The sequence below is a fragment of the Blastomyces dermatitidis genome (genome assembly GCF_000003525.1).
Source record: "Blastomyces dermatitidis ER-3 genomic scaffold supercont1.1, whole genome shotgun sequence".
NCBI lineage: Eukaryota > Fungi > Ascomycota > Eurotiomycetes > Onygenales > Ajellomycetaceae > Blastomyces > Blastomyces dermatitidis.
Window position 1 is genome coordinate 7,852,372 of NW_025544774.1, and position 18,620 is coordinate 7,870,991.

Here is an 18,620-nt window from a genome sequence, read left to right on the forward strand (position 1 = left end):
CATCGTGCTAGCGCGGATATTTAGAAGTATTTAAAACCTTAAAATGGGCAAAAGATGACTCGGGACTGTGTTTGTACGCAGCGTAGGGCGATCTAGATATCCATGATTTTCAGAGACCGCTTGCTGCTTCTTATTGACCACAATCAGCCCTTCTTGGGGGAAAATACATTTCATAGGTGCTTGTGCTTGGGAGATACTTTTCACTCAAAACCTGGTGCATCCTGGCCGAAAAAGACTCAAGTTGGACATTTCTGAACCAATACATCCTGTGTACGGAGTATATCAAGTTCAATACAGCTTTCTACAACCATTATCCTCCCCGGCGAATTGTTACTCGCCTGCTCTTGTGGACATTCATTCAGCATCCAATGAATTCCAATGAATGAGAGAATCAATGGGGTCAAGGGGGAAAAAAAAAGAGAGAGAGAGAGAGAGAGAGCCTAGCAACACAAGCAAAGAGCAGCATATCTTCACTTTTGCTTCCGTACAAATAGTTAGTTGTATTGGCACATCCTCCTCCCCTTGCTTGAACGATCACAATAGTTGCCACATCAACTTATGCAAATTCATCCAATCCCATATATCATACACAGTCTATGGAGAATCGTCGGTTACATAGGCTATGGCAGATGGAGGAGATCTTTAACGCGATGATCAAAGCAACCTGCAGACAGTAACACGAGAGTTCAAAATATTCATCATCTTCTTAATCATCATCATCATCATCATCATCATCATCATCGTCGTCATCAACACCATCTCATCATCGTCTCATCATCGTCATCACCATCACCACCCGCCGAGTGGCCCTGCAGCACCTGGTTTGCAGACTGTTGGGAAAACTGCGCTCCATAAATGATCGCCACCTGCAATGGTATGGTGAATATTGGCCGTCGGGCCGTGGGCCATGAGCCCTGCTCAGCGTCAGGGTCAGGGACATACATCCATGGCGGCTTGTGGGATATTCCTCTACGGCAGATGGTGTGAGGTACCTAGCAGCCACGGCCATGTCCAACGGGTCCAGGGGTTTTCCTCCCTCCTCCCCATTCTGGCGGTCCCGCCAGAACTCTGTCTGCATTTTTGTCTTCGTGGAGTCCCTGCCCCTGTTTTCAGTTTTGAGGAGAAGGCGAATGTTTAAAACCGTTGTGCATTGAGGATGAAGAACAGTGTGGATCTTTTATGGAAGGTTATCTTTTCCCCATCATCCCGCAGCCGCGTACCTTTTTATCCATCCGTGGTCTCATGGCCCCATGAGTTGATTATTGTACTGTACATGTACATTACATGTATGTACATTACATTACATTTTCTTTCCTTTTATATATATATATATATATATATATACACACACATATATATGGGTCCGAAAAGCTTTTTTTATTCTGAAACGAGCTATGACGACAAACCTTGGTTACTCATATCGGAAACGGGAACACAGCAGCACAGACAGTTTCCAGGACGGCGTCAAACCCTAAATATTGCGATCAGCCATGGGCTTTTTTCTATGGGGATGCGGAGCCAGATGTATTGGAGGATACACAGGTCCACTGAACAATGCCGCAACATACGCAGCGTAGATCAGATTGGGAGGGGTGTGCGTGTGGATGTGGACGTGTCTTATCATCATCACTATGTATGTCCCGCCCGTACTTGATGGTTCCCTCTTTTTTATGGGCGTGCAGCGTGGTGCCGGCGGCTTCCAAGTATCGTGCTTGGTATGAAATGCTGCACGACATCTAACATGCTTACGCAAGAGAGGGCTGATCTTCCTCGACGATTTTCCAGGGTTGTTGGCTCATCGATTGAGCTTCTTCATTGTGGGTAACTTAACAATCCCCCCCGTGTGTCTAAGATCCCAGAGTTCCCAGGCACAGGGCCATATAGATATGTCAGGCATAGAGGTCAACTATCTTGAAACATGGCACGGCACACCTTGGTAGAAGAGCTTTTCCGTTGTCAATCTTGAGTACTTTAGAGGCATTTATGTATTCTGTACTCCGTACTATATGCAGCTTGCTATCCCAATCAATGTCCAATCTTGTGGCAATAAGCAATAAGGAACATGAACAGCCAAGCCGGAGGATCTGCATTGCACGGATAATTGTTAATTGGTGCATATTAATTCTGGCTCAGGGCTTCTCTCCCCCCACTGCGAGCGAGTGCCGAGTGAAGTCACAACCTGGGAGCCTGGGAGCCTGCGAGCCTGGGAGCCTGCGACAGACAGCTTGGCCGATCCCCATGATGACACTTGTTCAATTGCTGTATTTATTTATGATGATTTCATTCACTGAAAAAGAGAGAGAAAGCCGTGTTCATGACCCTTTGACTGGGGAAACTCTAGACCTACAATATTCAATTCAGATTAACTAGGGAGTTCATGGACTGTGTTTCGTTATTCAAACTCGCCTTCAATAATAATTTTGGAAACACTTTCGCAGCGCATTCTCAAGGTTGGAAGAGCTGTCGTTAACTAACCATTGAGTTTTGGTAGCTATGGCCAAGGCGGTTAGGTACTTCGTACTCCCCTGGCGGTAACACAGGGATGGGATGGGGGACGGCAGGCATGGGGAGTCGGGGGGAGGCCCTGTTGAAACATCCTTCGGTTTTCTGGAATATCATTCTTCTCCAGGATGGATCCATGAATGCTATGAATATCTCAAACGAATGTGCCTCTTGAAACAAGCTCCTCTCTTTTTTCCAGCGCTGATTCTTTTGCTGGAGTGAGTACATTACATCTCCCTCGTTCATCTCATTCTGCTCCGTACGCCAGTCAAAAAGATAGAGAGAACGTACAAAAAGAAGTTTTGACGACGGGGGATAGATTTAGTATAGTAGATTCCATGCATCGTGAAGAGAGAGACCCAGGTACTTTTCTGGCTTCTCCATCGATCCATAATATTTTTTCCCCTCCTATTTCGCTCTTCACTCTTCATGATTATTATTAACTGAGCTTGAGCTTCGTGTCCCTCTGCTGCCCTGCTTTCTCTCCTCCCTAAACCAGTTGTGTTTTTTGGCCCCCCCTTAAATATAGTAATGTATGTCCGTATTTCATCGGAAGTAACCAAGTGGGCCAAGACAATCAGCAATCAGACAATCAAGAGACCAACCAACCCAGGCCAATCCTACGCCTGCCTGATCCTCGACTCCTGGAACTGACTGACTGACTGGCCTCCCTTCCCTCTGGACCTATTTTTTTTTATATTTTTTTTTCTCTCTTGTTGAACTTGCCATTAACTAACCATTCTCTTTTCATAGCTTCTTCTTTTCTTGTCCTTCTTTTTTTGCTCTACCCACTTTCATTATCCTCCTCCTCCTTAACCTCCTCCCCCCGTTGTCGCCATCCCACACACCATCCAACTGGCATCCAACGTGTTTGGTCAGAGTCCCCTCTACCGGTCGCGACCGTTCGACTTCCAACGGTTCCTCTCAGACCAGGTCCGTCGTACCTCTACCGCCATCGCCATGAGTGCTGAAGGGGAGAAGAAAGTGAGGACGTCAGGCGAGCAGTCTTCAGTCGATTCCTCGATGACCTCGTCCTCTTCTGGTCCCGTCCTGCCTGTCTCCAATCTCGCGACAACCCCTGAGCCCCAGGCTGGGTTCCATCCCGCTTTCTATGTGATGTGAGATGAACTCTCTTGTTTTTATTCTCGCCTTTCCTGTCTTAATAACTCTTGGATTGGTTTCAATGAAGCTGACTGTTTCGCTCTATTGGCAATTTATAGTACGTGGATTACGTTGAGCTCAAGTGTTATCCTCTTCAACAAGAAACTCCTTGATTCAAAAGAAAACATTTTCCGTGAGTTTTATTCACCCGCCTTTTGACATATGCTTTACATTCCATTCCGCAAACTCCTCGTTCCCTCTAGATTTAGATATCTTGAATACCAAAACTGAACGATAAGACTAATTTATTCTTTCTATCGATACTAGCATTCCGTATGTATTCCTAACCGGCCCAAGAAAAATTACATGGTGGAACCATTATCTCACAATGCGGCAGCGGTCATTCTCACAACATGGCATATGGCTTTCGCTTCCCTGATGACCCAGATCCTGGCACGGACCACCACCTTACTCGACGGTCGCAAGAAGGTCAAGATGACTGGAAGAGTGTACCTGCGCGCCATTGTGCCAATCGGCTTCTTCTTCAGCTTGAGCTTGATCTGTGGTAACAAGACCTATATGTATCTTAGCGTGGCCTTTATCCAAATGCTCAAGGTAGGAAGGCCTCCCACGCAAACCCCCCGTTTAGAACCCTTCGCGCCAGGGTTTGTATCAAGCTCTTAATTCTAATATACTTACGTGAAATCCAAAAGGCAACCACCCCCGTCGTAACCCTCCTCGCTACCTGGGCATTGGGTGTTGCGCCGCCAAACATGAAAGTCCTCTTCAACGTCTCCTTCATCGTTATTGGTGTCGTCATCGCCACATTCGGAGAAATCCAATTCGTCATGGTCGGCTTCATCTATCAGATTGCCGGCCTAATCTTCGAGGCCATCCGTCTCGTCATGGTCCAGCGTCTACTCAGCTCGTCGGAGTTTAAGATGGATCCCCTTGTCTCGCTTTACTACTTCGCCCCCATTTGCGCGGTCATGAATGGAATCGTCTCACTCTTCCTGGAAGCGCCAGATGTGTCTATGGATAATATCTATAGAGCTGGTATCATTACGCTAATCATGAATGCCATGGTTGCATTCCTCCTCAACGTCTCTGTCGTGTTCTTGGTACGTACTTTTCCCTATCTCCCCATCAACCTTCTCTCTTGAAAAATGTATTAAACTAACCACCTAAAACCTAAAACAGATCGGCAGAACCTCCTCCCTTGTCCTCACCCTCTGCGGTGTCCTAAAGGATGTCCTACTCGTCAGCATCTCGGCTGCGTACTGGAAGACCCCCGTCACCCCCCTCCAACTCTTCGGCTACAGCATCGCCCTCGGCGGCATGGTCTACTACAAACTCGGGGCAGACAAATTCAAGGAATACGCCAGCCACGCCAATCGCACATGGGCGGAATATGGCAGCGCAAACCCCATCCAGCGCAGGTTGATTGTTATCGCAGGCAGCTTTTTGTTTGTAGTGTTATTGCTAGTTGTGATGGGGTCACCGAGAGGGTTGGTTCAGGGGATGATTTCGGGTGGGGCTAGTCTGGCTGATGGGTCGCCTAATGCCTAAGGATACATACATAGACGTGTTAATATGGGTGCGGGGGTATTGTGTGCCATATTGTGTCGTTTACTTTTGTTCCTTTTCAGGAGTCAATTGTTGGAGTGTGGGCCAGGCTGTGTTGTTTGGGAAGAATCGAAATGGACAGGTGGATTGAATCCCATTGGAAGTTGAAAAGAGATGGGGACGATTATGGGCCGGGTGGAGTTACTTTGTTTTCTTTTCTATTCATTTTCCCCCCTCGTCTTCATCTACGAATGGTTTGAGACCAGGTATTTACATCACGGGAAACCCCATCGACCTCGACCGCAAACCTCGCCTTTACTTCAACCCCACATGCCTATTTACTACCGCGCAGAAAGTTGTTTTATACACAGCAATCGACAGCAGCAGCAGCAGCAGCAGCAGGAAAGACCCCCCCCCCCCCCCCCCGATCCCAGGCGAGTTTTTTACGCGACGTGTTATGCAATCGATGGGATGGAATAGGATGTTTGCCAGATTATTAATGGTTTGGAGGCATGGGTTACATAAAATGGCATGACAGGGTGTATGGTATGGTATGGTATGGTATCATCAATCAAACAGGTGGCAGGTGGTGGCAGGAAGGCGCGGGTGGAGAGACATAATTAATATCATGAATATAAATAGACTTCCTTTTTTTGTTTGCTTTTTGTCTTGGTTGCTCTTTTCTTTAATTCCCTTCTTATTTTATCCTTAATTTCCCTAGTTTTCTTCCCTCTTCTTCTCATTCTCTTCTTGTTCTATCTTAAAAGTATTAAGTTAATCCCCCTCTTCATCTTTTTCTTCAGATTTATCTAATCTTCCATTTCATTTTTTATCTTCTTTCTTAATTCCCTTCTCATTGTCTTACTTCTTTTTTCATTTTCCTTTACCTTTTTTTTTAGATTTTAATTGTTTTTCAAAGAATTATTTTCATTTCTTCTGAGTTATTTATGTTATCTGTTAGACATTTTAAAGGAGTGGGAAAAAAAATCCAATATTACAAGTTTTGTCAAACAAGTCTGTATGAGCGGACCAATTGTCATGTTTGCATTCACTCGGCGTCCAGCCCGGATAACCGTACAATTCCAGCTGTAGCCGTCCGCCAAGAAGCAGAGCTGGAACTGCGGAACTGCAAGACACGAGGCTCCGGGGGGGAAAATCCCTTCCAGCCAACCAATTATCGCGGAGGCAATGGCAGGCATCATCCATGGAACAGTGTACGGAGCGGAGTACGCAGTAAGCCCTGAGCGTCGCGAGTGGCTGGGAGTGGGGCAACACCCAACCCTGGACAAGCTGGAACTGGGCAGGTACTTTGCTATTGGCGGGCAAATGTATGTGATGAGAGGTAGCTTGGCGATACGGTACCTGGGCCCCATTCTGCCCTCGTGGAGGGACTAGCCTGATCTAGTTAGTGTGGTTTTCGTGCTGCTCGCCGCTCGCTTTTGGGCCAGGGTTTGATCTGGTTGGCTGGCTGTCTCATCGCTAAGGTTGGCTAGCAAGCAGCGCTCTCCTCTCCTCTCCTCTCTCTCTTTCTTCCTCTCTCTCTTCCTTGCTTCTTCTTTCTCCCTTCCCTCCCGATCTTCCTTCCTTCTTCCTTCATTGTTACTCCCTCCTACTCTCTCTCTCTCTCTCTCTCTCTCTCACTCAATGTGACCTGGCTTCCTCTCCCCCAGCTGAGGGGCCGCTTACTTGTTTGTGTACTTATATCCTTCCCGTCCCATCCTCTCTTTCTGCTTACTTCTTCCTTTGCTTCCGCTTCTACTCCGTACAGTAGTGCTTCTGCTACACCTCCTACCCTACCTACCTGATCGACATAGCTCCGACCTCTAAGCTCCTCGCAGCTTCCCGTTGTCCCACTACTCCCTGTCCTCCTCATCCCATAACGACGCTGCCAGCCCTCAATCTTGTCTTTCGGTTACGACTTCATATTTCTTCTTCTTCTTTTTCTTCTTCCTTGATTTTTTATTTCATTTCATATTGACCTAGACTATACCCTGTTCTATAGGTTGCTATAGCTTTCATCTTTGCTACTACTTCTACTACTACTCCTACTATTGCTACCACTCGTCTCTCAACTGATATTTCAAGCCCCTTACATCTTTCTTCTTTTAATCTTCTTTAACCAAAACCAGATTACTTCCGATAACCTCCTTACAAAAAATACACACAAGTACACCAGGAAAATTGGTTGAAATGGGCCATCCGCTCGTCTACAACCTCCCAGTCGGTCCCGTTGCCGTCTATCCCTCATCGTCATCTCCTGAATTCTTCCATACCGATCCAGCCTGCTCTACCTTCTTCTCCTCCGCCATGAACATCAACGGATCCACTCATTCAAAACCCTCAACCTCCTCTACATCCCTTTCTTCTTCTGCTGTTGCTGCTGCTTCTGCCCCCAGTCCTTCCACCACCACCAAAAATCCTACCTGGAAACCTGCTTCTCCGTCGTCCTCGTCCTCCACTCCGCTGACAATGAACCCTTCGCGTAAACGCTCGCGTGACGATTACGTCTCTTCCACCCCCTATTCAATTGATGATGACCAGCGCGATAGCGGGTTCGGCTCCACGACCACTTCTTCCCCTGCAATTGAAGAGGTAGATCCAACATACGGCGAGGCCATGGTCCCCTTCAACCATGATGGAACTCCCAACCATCCATCATCTTCTTCAGACCTACGTAGCCGCAAATCGCAACGCTTAGATACGTCCTCCTCAGCATCTACCTGGGACGACAACACCATGGCTACAATCCAAACCAAGCTTCAATCCACCTCATCGTCAACACCACCAAACCACGATAGCAACTACCAGCTCCACCAACCCAAACGCCAACCCGCCTCTTCCTCATTCTCTTCCTCCCACCCCCTGATCCCACAAGAGCCACAACTCGACTCCATCACCCTCCTCCTCGGCATAAGCTGGCAACGCGTCTCCCGCACAGACGACGAAGACGTCGCCGCCGCTCTCCGCGGCTGGGAACGGTATATACAGAACCACTACGCGGCGTGGATTGCCCAGGCGGAAATTCTGCTCAGACATCGTGGGGTCGGGGCGTTTCTGGTTGCAGGGCGGGTTCCAGCTTCTTCATCTTCATCTTCTTCGGTTCCAAATACAAACACGAATATAGATGCCAATGGGATGGGATCACGCTTTTACCTCTTCAGCGAAGACCTGGCTGAAGCGCGGCTAGTGGGTAATGATTGGGATTCCTGCATAAGGAATCTGCGCGAGGTGCCCATTCGTTATGAAGATGGGTCAGTGCTCTTGAGGGCTTCCTTCGCAGCGTCGGCGGTAGAGTCGATAAAAACAGGAGTGGAGAGGGTTATGGAGGATAAAGGGGTGTTGATTGGGTGTGTTAACGGTGCTGGTGGTGGTGGGGTTGGAGATGGAGCTGGAAATGCGATGGGTATGGGTATGGATATGGAGGTGGGGATGGGGATGGATATTGACAACTGGTGACATAAACAACGACGACGACGAATGATACAAACTCTATATATGACGCGTAAGGTGCGTTTTTATGTGTTTTGACGACTTTTCGCTTCGACATAGGATCTTTTCGGGATATTCATTCGACCTTTTCGACATCACGACCAGACGCAACATGAGCGGAGGGCCCGACCCTCCTTTTCGAAGTTCATGTTCCGAATCCTTCGTCCGCTCGCGCTCTTCTTCTCTTTTCCCTCTGGACCCGGGTTGGGAAGAGGGTTGATATTGTGTGTTTCTTTATTATGGTTTGTTCCAATAACTTTTCTTTTTTTCCCCTTTTTTCTTCTGCTTGCCAAGTCTTTCTGCACGGCTATCCACTTTCAAAACAACTCATCATGTTCTACTTTATGTATCATTTTATTTCTTCTTCCCATTTTCCGTTTTCTCGTTCTCATTCTCGTTTCTTCCTTCACATGCGTTATTGTTATTCATTTGATATGAATCTTACCGTATTATCTGGTATCTGACATGGCGGTTTCCACTCTTGCCCTTTTTTTTTCTTCCACCCGGGAGCCTTTGCAAACACGTTCTTGTGCTATTTTGTTTATCTGTTATTTTGCTCTGTTCGTTTATTGTTTTATTTACTAGCCTTTTTTTTCCCCTTCCTCGGGAACAGGGCAGAGTGGAATCCTCGTACTTTTTTACCCTACTTTTTCTCTCTTGCTCTGATCGGTTTTCATGATGAGCGGAGAACAGGGAAACCCAAATCAAGGAAAAATAGAAAAATAAATGAAAAACAAATAAGAAATAAGAAATAAAAAAGAGAGAAAAGAAACTTTAACTGACAGTAAATAAAAAAAAAAAAAAAAAAAAAAAAAAAAAAAAAAAAAAAAAGGATGACTGAAGGAAATAGAAGTAAAATTCAGTTTCAAGAGAGCAAAAATTAATGGAAATTAAAATATATAATAGTGAAGAATTGTTCTCTTCACAATTCAAATTCGTTCATAAATACCAGGTTCGCGTCCAATGGATGGATGGATGGATGGGCCAAACCAGCTGGCCGAGTTTAAGTAAGCATCCATACATGCAATAACTACGGAGTAGCTAACCTAGGGACATGTACCAAAAGTGATTCATGTCCAGACCACGACCACCCCCTGGTTCTATTAGAATACATGGGGGAGGTGACCCAGGTATCAACAACAATGACAATAACAAACAGAACGAAAAAAAAAACCTAATAATAATCGTCGTCATCATCATCAGCGCCGCCCCCACCGTAATAATTGCCCGCAAACGCCTCGTCGACATGATCGTCGAGGTCAGCATCCTCATCCTCATCCTCATCCTCGTCGTCCATGTCCATGTCCATGTCGTCTTCATCCATGCCTGCTGCGTCGAGATTCTCGCTCGCGTCGGGGCCGGGGATGTAGCCGAGGATTTCTTCGTTGGGGTTTGTGGGGGTTGGGGTTGGGATTTTTTCTGCTTCTTTTTCTTTTTCGGTGGCGGCGATGGTAGTAGCGGTGGTGGTGGTTTGTGTAGATGGTGTTGGCAGTGGCGCTGGCGTTGTGGCAGGGACTGTAGATGTAGATGGAGCGGTAACAGCCGTTGTTGTCCCCGTCCTAATCGCCTTAACAACCCGTTCTCTCACGGGACCCCGAATACCAAGACCACCTGCGCCACTAGTCGCGAGACTCCTTTCGGAAAATACACTGCTACTCCGCACACTCCTTGATACACTCCCACTCCTACTCCTCCCCCTATCCCTATCTCTATCCCTATCCCTTCCAACCCCACCCTCCCCATTCTCACTCTCCCTCCTCTTGATACCCTTCCTCTCATCGTCATCCTCATACATCTCCTCCAACAGCCGATAATTAATCTTCTTGCTAAACCCTCTCTTCTCAAGCATCCGCCTCGTAGCTTCTGCGGGCGTCGACGCCCTCGTTCCCCTTCCATCCACATCCTCGCCATTTTCCCCCTTCCCCTCCAAATACCCCACATCACCCATCCTCCCTTTCCTCCGCTTGCGTGGTCGACGGGTAATACCCGGCACCCGACCATTAATCAAATCCTCCTCCTCCGCCAACGCCCGCTTGAGCGCTTTCGCCTGCTGCGTGCGTAGGTAGTCTTTGTTCTCATGGACCCAGATACGTTCTTTGATTTCGACTTCGGCGGGGGAGAGCAGGCAGTACTTTACTTCTGGGTCGGAGTCGAATTCGCTGGCGTCAATGTCAGGTGTGGAAGGTACGGGTTTGGGGGGTTGGGGTGCGGGTTTGGTCGATGGTGTGGGTTGAGAGGTGGTGTTGGTGGAGGCGAGTAGGTTCGAGCCTGTTGTGAGGAGTTCTTGCATTTCGGATTCGAGGGCGGATTCGGAGGCTAGTTCGGATTCTGTTGGGGGTGGGGGGCGGAAATTTTTGGTGCCCTTTGGTCGGCCGCGTTTCGTCTTGGTTGTGGAATCTGGGGAGTCGTCTTTGTCGACTAGCAGGGCGGGATCGATGGGCACATCTGGGATAGCGAAGCCATCTGCATCTACCCGTCTTGTGTTCACAGGGGAAGATGTTGGTTCTGGGGTGTTTCCATCCTCATCATCGTCGCTTACGATTTCCGTAGTGGGCCTTTTCTCCTTCATTGCCTGTTTCAACCTCTTCCCTTGAGTGAAGGAAGGTGGGTCATGGGAATTCTCCAGTTGGACGGAGCGGAATTGGTCGACGGTGAGGTCTCCGCTCTCTGTCGCTTTAAACTCGTTCAACCGCTGATGGATTGTCAGCTCCGTTACTTTAACAACGTATACAACCTCGCGGACAGTTCGTCGGAAGTTGTTCATGCGGGCTGCAAGGATCAAAGCAGCGCCGCAGATGCCTGCAGGGCGCCGCCCAGTAATCATCCAATCTCGGTTCATCCGCTGCACAATGCGGACTGCCTCGCTTGCAACCTGCATCATCGAGGAACCGAATTCAAGCTGCTTCGCAAACCGGTAAATTAGGCTTTCGGGGTCGATGGGGTTCATGATAAACACGTTTCCTCCCAGGCGTAGTTCGTCAAGTAGTGCTTTGTACGCACGACCAAGTTTAAACACATTAATCTAGTAAAATATTCGGTTAGAGTCTATTAATCTGGAACAGAAATATGACAGATATACATACCATTAGCACATCAGCAAAGTCAATCAACATGACCGTATTTCCATCCTGGCGGCGACAGGCAATGTACAGACACACGGCCGCAACAGTCTTTGTGCGGCGACCTTGGATAAAATTTAATCCCACTGCAAGTTTGAAAACTTGACCAGCAGCCTTGGTAGCGCTTTCTGGGACATTCAATGCTCGAGATAGCTGGGCAATATAACGGTTTCCTAATGGCTACAAATCAGCAACAGCGCCATAGAATGCAATTGAGGGGTGGTGCCCTCCACTTCCTTGGAAAAAAACAAAACACAAAAAAAAAATAGTTGAAGAAGACAAAAGCTCACCATTTTGCTCTGTGATCTCTCTACTCTCCATGCCCCCACCTCGTTGAAACCCGGGCCCGAAGCTGCGTCCATGGCTCTGACCCGCACCAACGAAGGTCCCTTGCACAATGGCCGCACCGGATGCGGATTCACCAAACGTGATTTCAGAGACAATGTTCGCTTCGCTGACGACAGTACCACAGCCCGAACAAACTTTCATTCCATCGTCCTCGACAATATTTGGGGCAGGGCAGCCTGGGTTTGGACAGGTGGTGGTCTTGAGGTGGGTGGTAGGTTTTGGTTGCGGGCGCGGTATTGGGGTGGGATTGGGATTGCGGAGGCTGGCGAGGCGTTGGACGGGGCCGCGGATCCCACCGCCTGGAACCCGGGGGAGGCGGGTGGGAGGCCGCATGCTGGCCATGGCGGAAACCCCGGCGGGCGTTTGGCTTGTTATAGATCTAGATAGGGAGGAGCTTAGTATAAATTTTTTGCATGTAGGCGTGTGTAAGGACAAAGATTGACTCACTAGCTGGCAGGGGCAATAGACAGATAGACTCGCTATATCTAGGTCATCTAAATAGAGTACCGCTTAGGAAAACGCGGGAGAGATATAGATATGTTATGTAGTGATGGAGGATATGCTGTTGAGATGGAAGGGCTTCGTGAATGCGCAAGGACGGTGACTGTGTCCTGGGGAGGGCAAGCAGAGGCTTGGCAGACACAGCGTGGTGCAGCGGCTAACACTCAAAATGGCAGAGTGACTAATACGTTAACACGTGACAACGGAGGCGCCCCGGGTTCGATCCGGGCAAAGAGCTATTTGGTGTTTTTTATTAGGTACTGAGAACCCCTTGCCAGGTATTCACCACACCCACAATGGTATTATGCTAAACGACATGAGAATTGTTTTAAATTGTTTTGCCTCTGGCTCATGGCCCGCGGGATATTTTTCCTTCTTTGGTCTTTGGGGTTTTGGTTGAATATTGTTCACTGCGCTTTGGTAGGTTGAAAATATTGATGAAGTCATTTTGCCACCAGATCTACCAAAAATTTACATTCATTCTGCTTACCCCAGGTTTTTTTGTCCCTACGAGAACCTGCATTAATCCCTCCATCTTTGACAAATCAGGCTCGTTGCTTTTGCACTCAAATTCCTTCCAAATGACGGAAGCCGAGCTTCTCAGGATGATCTCGAACCTTGGCCGTTTTATGGAGCCCCATCGTGGTTGGTTGCGCGATTTGTGCGCGGTTGACTAACATACACCGAAACAATAATAATAATAATAATGATGACGGTCCTTTGTCGCGATAATCTCGCACAACCGACATACGCAGTAGCCAGCTGGCCTTCTTAGGGGTTCTCTAATATACCGTATATATAAGATATGGATGGCCAGTGTCTGTTGTTTTCGAAAGTGATCAATTTTTCACTTTGCTGTGATTTCTGCTCTACAACGTCTACTACCTTGGAGGAGCTTAACAGTTGATAAAATATCAAATAATCATACTTGTTACTCCTGCACATCAAATTAAGGGGTTCTACTTTCGTCTCTTTTTGATCCTCTTAACCAACAAATTCCGTTTCGAGAGACCCGCCGGTTTCACTTCTCTGCAGAAATCAAGTGGCGAACGGCTCACATCCAAATCAAATATATACCCACACCTTCCCACCTATCCTGAGCCATTGCGGTTATTCTACACATATCACACATATCACACCATACGCATCTTGTCATTGCCTACATTCCGTGACGTGTCATTTGTCTTGGGATCCATAAAAATGGCAGACAAAGGGCCGATCCAACGGCCGCCTGTCGCGGCTAACCGTACGTCTGTGCCTGTGGTGCCTGCGGAATCCAAAGAAATAACAACCGTCCTCCTCGTCAATAATATCCACTGTACATCATGCGTGGCATACGCGAGGGAGGTCCTGTTCCATATTCCCGATGTCATCAGCGTCGATGTGACAATCCTCGCCCATAAGGTCCAAGTCCGCCACGGGCCAGGCGTATCAGCCACTGATCTCGTGAGAGCTCTGATTGAGGCTGCGTTCGAGGTCTGTCATGCAAGTTCTCGCGATGATTCAGGAGCCGAAATAAGCAACATTGACGTTTCCGAGTCGCCAAGTCCATTCATAGAACGTCATCTTTTCCGCACACCTGCTCAGGGTGGCAAAAGCAAACAGGCCAGGAACAGGGTGCATATTGACAACTGCGACGCCTGTCGAGCTGAAGAGCAGGGGAAAACCCAAGGAGATGAAAAGAAAGGCTTATCGATCTTCCCACATCATAATGCTGTTGGGGAGAAAGGCCCGATAAATGGTGACCTTGGCAAACAGCGAGAGAAGGTGGCGCCCGAATCATGGACTGAACGGAGTGATGTCCCCGATCTCGAGAAGGGTTTCACCCTGGCTGACGAGGAATACAACGCATCCATTAGCATATCTGGAATGTCATGCTCTTCGTGCACTACAACGCTGACGAGCGCCATTGAGCAACTTAGCTTCGTGAAATCTGTCGACGTTGCATTATTGACGCATAGTGCGTCCCTCACGATCCTGGGTCCGAAAGAGAATATCGATGAAGTTCTTTCAGTAATCGATGAACTTGGTTTCGAAGGCGACCTTCAAGATATTTCACAGAAAAAATCACCATCGCCTCGCCGCAACATCTATACTGCCACTGCCAGCATCGGGGGAATGACCTGCGGTTCATGCGTGGGAACTATTACGCGCGGAGTCCAGGAAATCCCATCTGTTACTAATGTTGTTGTCGACCTTCTGGGATCCAATGGAAAGTTTGAGTTCGAGGGGATTGACACACTCGATGAAATCAAGCAAACTGTCCAGGGGCTTGGATACGAACTTGTGGTTACTGAGTGTGCTCAGCTCAAAGATGGCAAAACTGACGGTGACGGCCCCCTGCATCGGACGGTTGAAATTCAAGTTGATGGCATGTTTTGCCATCACTGCCCTGAAAAGGTCCTTACTGTGTTGGAAGCAATGGACGAATCGGTCTCAGTCGTCAAAAGCCCTACGCTCAAGCATCCTGTTGTTTCAGTGACTTACAAACCGAACCCCCCTTCTATGACCGTCCGAAATATAATTGCCGTTATCGAATCCGCCAATGACGCTTTTAAAGCTAGCGTATACCATCCCCCAACCATTGAAGACCGTTCGCGTGAGATGCAGCACCGCGAAAGACGCCGCCTTCTTCTACGTTTGCTGTTTGTATTCATCGCCGCGATTCCAACTTTCCTGATAGGTATTGTCTGGATGTCACTGGTACCTTCAACCGACAGCATGAGAATATACTTCTACGAACCGATATGGGCAGGGCAGGTAACCCGTCTGGAATGGGCCTTGTTTATCATCACCACGCCTGTCATGTGCTACGGCGCGGATGTTTTCCATGTCCGTGCTTTCAAAGAGATCCGAGCTTTATGGAGACCTGGGAGCAAAGTGCCCATTTTACGAAGATTTTACCGCTTTGGGAGCATGAACTTACTCATTTCTGCGGGTACTTCTGTGGCTTATTTTGCCTCAATTGCTCTGCTCGGTGTCGCAGCTAGAGCAGACGGACACCAAGCCCACATGTCGCCTTATTTTGACACCGTCGTTTTCCTTACTCTGTTCATCCTTGCTGGTCGGTTTTTGGAAGCTTACAGCAAAGCGAAAGCAGGTGATGCTGTTGCGTCCCTAGGTAAACTTCGTCCCTCAGAGGCTCTTCTAGTGGTTGATTCCCCCTCGACGAGCCCTGACGCCTCTCCTGGCAGCACACTCCAACGTATCAGCGTTGATCTCCTGGAGGTGGGCGATATCGTCAACATCCCACACGGCGCCTCCCCTCCAGCTGACGGAATTGTGACTAGCTCCGAGTCTTATCGGTTTGACGAGAGCTCACTGACAGGGGAGTCGAAGCCCGTTGCAAAAATTGCTGGAGATAAGGTATACTCTGGGTCAGTGAACGTTGGACAGCCAGTATACATCCGAGTATCCGACATCGGTAGCACGTCCATGCTTGATCAAATCGTCGCTGTTGTTAGAGAAGGCTTGACCAAGCGTGCCCCTGTTGAAGGGGTTGCGGATATTATGACTAGCTATTTCGTACCGGTAATCACGCTCCTCGCCATCCTCACTTTCATAATCTGGCTCAGCTTAGGGTACTCCGGCCGTCTTCCTGCTGGCTACCTCGATGGAGCTCAGGGCGGATGGGCCTTTTGGTCGTTAAAGTTCGCCATCGCCGTTTTTGTGGTTGCTTGTCCTTGCGGTTTGGCTTTGGCCGCTCCTACGGCTCTGTTTGTTGGGGGCGGCCTCGCCGCAAGACGAGGAATCCTTGTTAGAGGTGGTGGCGAGGCTTTTCAGGAGGCTAGTAAGCTTGAGGCGATTGTGTTTGACAAAACGGGTACATTGACTGAAGGAGGAACTCTACGAGTGTCAGATCATGAAATCCTTGTCAAGGACGAGGAACAGCAGCAGGTAGCCTGGGAATTGGCGAAGGTTTTGGAACAGAGCAGTACACATCCGATCGCGAACGCTATTGCTGAATTCTGTGCAGAGAAATCCTCAGTCTCTGTCATTTCGTCAGCCCTCACTGAAATACCTGGACAAGGAATGAAAGGAACGTTCTCGTTAATTTTCAACGATGCGGAAGTTGAATATGAGGCAGCCATCGGAAGCCAACGATTATTGGACTCTCTCGCCGGCGAAAATGCAACTGATCGTTATTTCTTAGCCAACACGCTCACAAAGTATCAATCTGCGGCGAAGTCTACTGCAATCCTCTCTATCCGCAAAATATCAGATGGTGCCTCCCAATTCGTCCCTGCTATTGTTTTCGCAACTTCCGATCCAATCCGAGCCGAAGCTGTAAATGTGATCTCCAGCCTTAAGGCCAAGAAAATAGACGTTTTCATGTGTAGCGGAGACAACCAAACCACAGCACACGCCGTTGCGGCCGCGATTGGTATTCCAGCCTCAAACGTCATGGCCAACGTCCTCCCTCCTCAAAAAGCAGAGTACATCCGCCAGATACAAGAAAACAAACTCCACAACACCGACACCAAAACCAAGTCCGACAAGAAACGCATCGTTGCTTTTGTCGGAGATGGCACTAACGACTCTCCCGCCCTCACCGCCGCAAATGTCAGCATCGCCATGGCCTCGGGCTCCGATGTCGCCGTTAATTCTGCTGGCTTCATCCTCCTCAACTCAGACCTCACCACCATCCTCGAGCTGTGCACACTCAGCAGGCGCGTGTTCAACCGCGTCAAATGGAACTTTGGCTGGGCGGCGATCTATAACATGATTCTTGTACCGGTTGCGGCAGGCGTGCTTTTCCCCATTGTCACGGGTACGAAAATAATGGAGGATGGCACGAAGATTAATGAGCATTGGAGACTTGATCCTGTCTGGGCGAGCTTGGCGATGGCACTCAGTAGTATATCGGTGGTGGTGAGTAGTTTGGCACTGAGGTTTGAGTGGAGGAAGGCTATGGAGTGGGTTGTGCGGAAGGTGCAATTTTGGAAGAAGGCTTGAGGACGCCCGTGCGAGTACTAGTCAGGTTCTAGATGATGGCCTTCAAGAGAAAAGAGAGCCCTTATTTTCTTTTATTGGGGGAATGAGATGGGTTCTTCTCCGCTAATTTTTCTTTTTTTCTTTTTACGAATTTGCTTATATATTTCATTTCTAGGTATTGTCTTGCTTTGTCTACATCCGCTTCATGCGGCCCACCCTATCACTGGCATTCTTTTCTTACATATTCTAATGATTTTTTTAAGTATTCGTTAGAGGACATGATGAGATCTCTTCATACCCATTTGTATCTATCTTATTTCATTCTCTACCGCAATAATAATATTTTCTGAATCTACATCTCTTTATCAGGTAGAGTTCTAATGAAAATACTTGCGAACCCTTTACACCTATCTGGCGCATTTAATGTACAGTACATACTACTGTTGTGAACACGTTCTCATACCGTAACGGTATTTACACAAATCTCCGATACAAATTCCGTACATGCGGTTTCTATGCCATTCCCATTGTCCGAGCTACTTTCCTCAAGGACCAATTTGAGGTGGTTTATTAATTTATCTTCATCGGTGCTTTCCCTACCGCAGCTGGCTGAGCCGGTTGGTTTATTTTATCTAGTCTCATAGGTTGCTGCGAGGGGCCAGTTTTCTTTCCTGCCAGCCAATTATTTATCAGGGGTAGCGTTCAAGTTGCAGGGTACTGACTGATAAGTTTGAAATTGGACTTTGGAGCTCCTGAGGTTGAATTAGCAAAAGGAGACAAACCCCTCCCCCTAATACATATGCATATACATACATACATACATACATACATACATACATATATATATATATATAATAAAAAAAAAGGAGGGAAGGGAAATGGGGAAGTTCACTTTGAGTTTTTGGATGCTAACATGACTGCATATATATATATACAATAGCAAAAGCCACAGGGACCACGAGGCTTTCATAGCACTAGACAACGACACTTCAATCAAAGAATTCGGTCCTGATGCTGGTGCTGTGTATGATGGCGCGGATAACACTGCGGAGTTACTGT

The 18,620-nt window shown here is 47.9% G+C and overlaps 6 protein-coding genes across 6 annotated transcripts; 4 read left to right on the plus strand and 2 right to left on the minus strand.

Annotated features, from left to right (window-relative positions):
- Positions 1-749: 749 nt before the first annotated feature.
- BDCG_01080 (uncharacterized protein) lies at positions 750-1,078 on the minus strand (the record flags this gene model as incomplete). The annotated part of the gene is made up of 2 exons (XM_045416591.1): positions 750-969; positions 993-1,078. 2 exons carry the CDS (start codon positions 1,076-1,078, stop codon positions 750-752), a joined length of 306 nt encoding a protein of 101 aa, XP_045272284.1.
- A 2,384-nt stretch (positions 1,079-3,462) lies between these two features.
- BDCG_01081 (uncharacterized protein) lies at positions 3,463-5,172 on the plus strand (the record flags this gene model as incomplete). The annotated part of the gene is made up of 6 exons (XM_045416592.1): positions 3,463-3,620; positions 3,723-3,796; positions 3,931-3,936; positions 4,001-4,218; positions 4,317-4,724; positions 4,804-5,172. 6 exons carry the CDS (start codon positions 3,463-3,465, stop codon positions 5,170-5,172), a joined length of 1,233 nt encoding a protein of 410 aa, XP_045272285.1.
- A 1,185-nt stretch (positions 5,173-6,357) lies between these two features.
- Positions 6,358-6,564, plus strand: BDCG_16272 (uncharacterized protein; the record flags this gene model as incomplete). The annotated part of the gene is made up of 1 exon (XM_045425521.1): positions 6,358-6,564. One exon carries the CDS (start codon positions 6,358-6,360, stop codon positions 6,562-6,564), a length of 207 nt encoding a protein of 68 aa, XP_045279429.1.
- A 795-nt stretch (positions 6,565-7,359) lies between these two features.
- BDCG_01082 (uncharacterized protein) lies at positions 7,360-8,625 on the plus strand (the record flags this gene model as incomplete). The annotated part of the gene is made up of 1 exon (XM_045416593.1): positions 7,360-8,625. The coding sequence occupies one exon, from the start codon at positions 7,360-7,362 to the stop codon at positions 8,623-8,625; it is 1,266 nt and encodes a 421-aa protein (XP_045272286.1).
- Positions 8,626-9,160: 535 nt separating this feature from the next.
- Positions 9,161-13,129, minus strand: BDCG_01083 (transcription factor TFIIIB complex subunit brf1). The gene is made up of 4 exons (XM_045416594.1): positions 12,573-13,129; positions 12,068-12,504; positions 11,742-11,950; positions 9,161-11,680 (listed from the first exon to the last, which is right to left on the minus strand). The coding sequence occupies exons 2-4, from the start codon at positions 12,465-12,467 to the stop codon at positions 9,833-9,835; spliced, it is 2,457 nt and encodes an 818-aa protein (XP_045272287.1). The 5' UTR covers positions 12,468-12,504; positions 12,573-13,129; the 3' UTR covers positions 9,161-9,832.
- BDCG_01084 (Cu2+-exporting ATPase) lies at positions 12,745-18,402 on the plus strand. The gene has a single exon (XM_045416595.1). The coding sequence runs from the start codon at positions 13,827-13,829 to the stop codon at positions 17,580-17,582; it is 3,756 nt and encodes a 1,251-aa protein (XP_045272288.1). The 5' UTR covers positions 12,745-13,826; the 3' UTR covers positions 17,583-18,402.
- Positions 18,403-18,620: the final 218 nt, after the last annotated feature.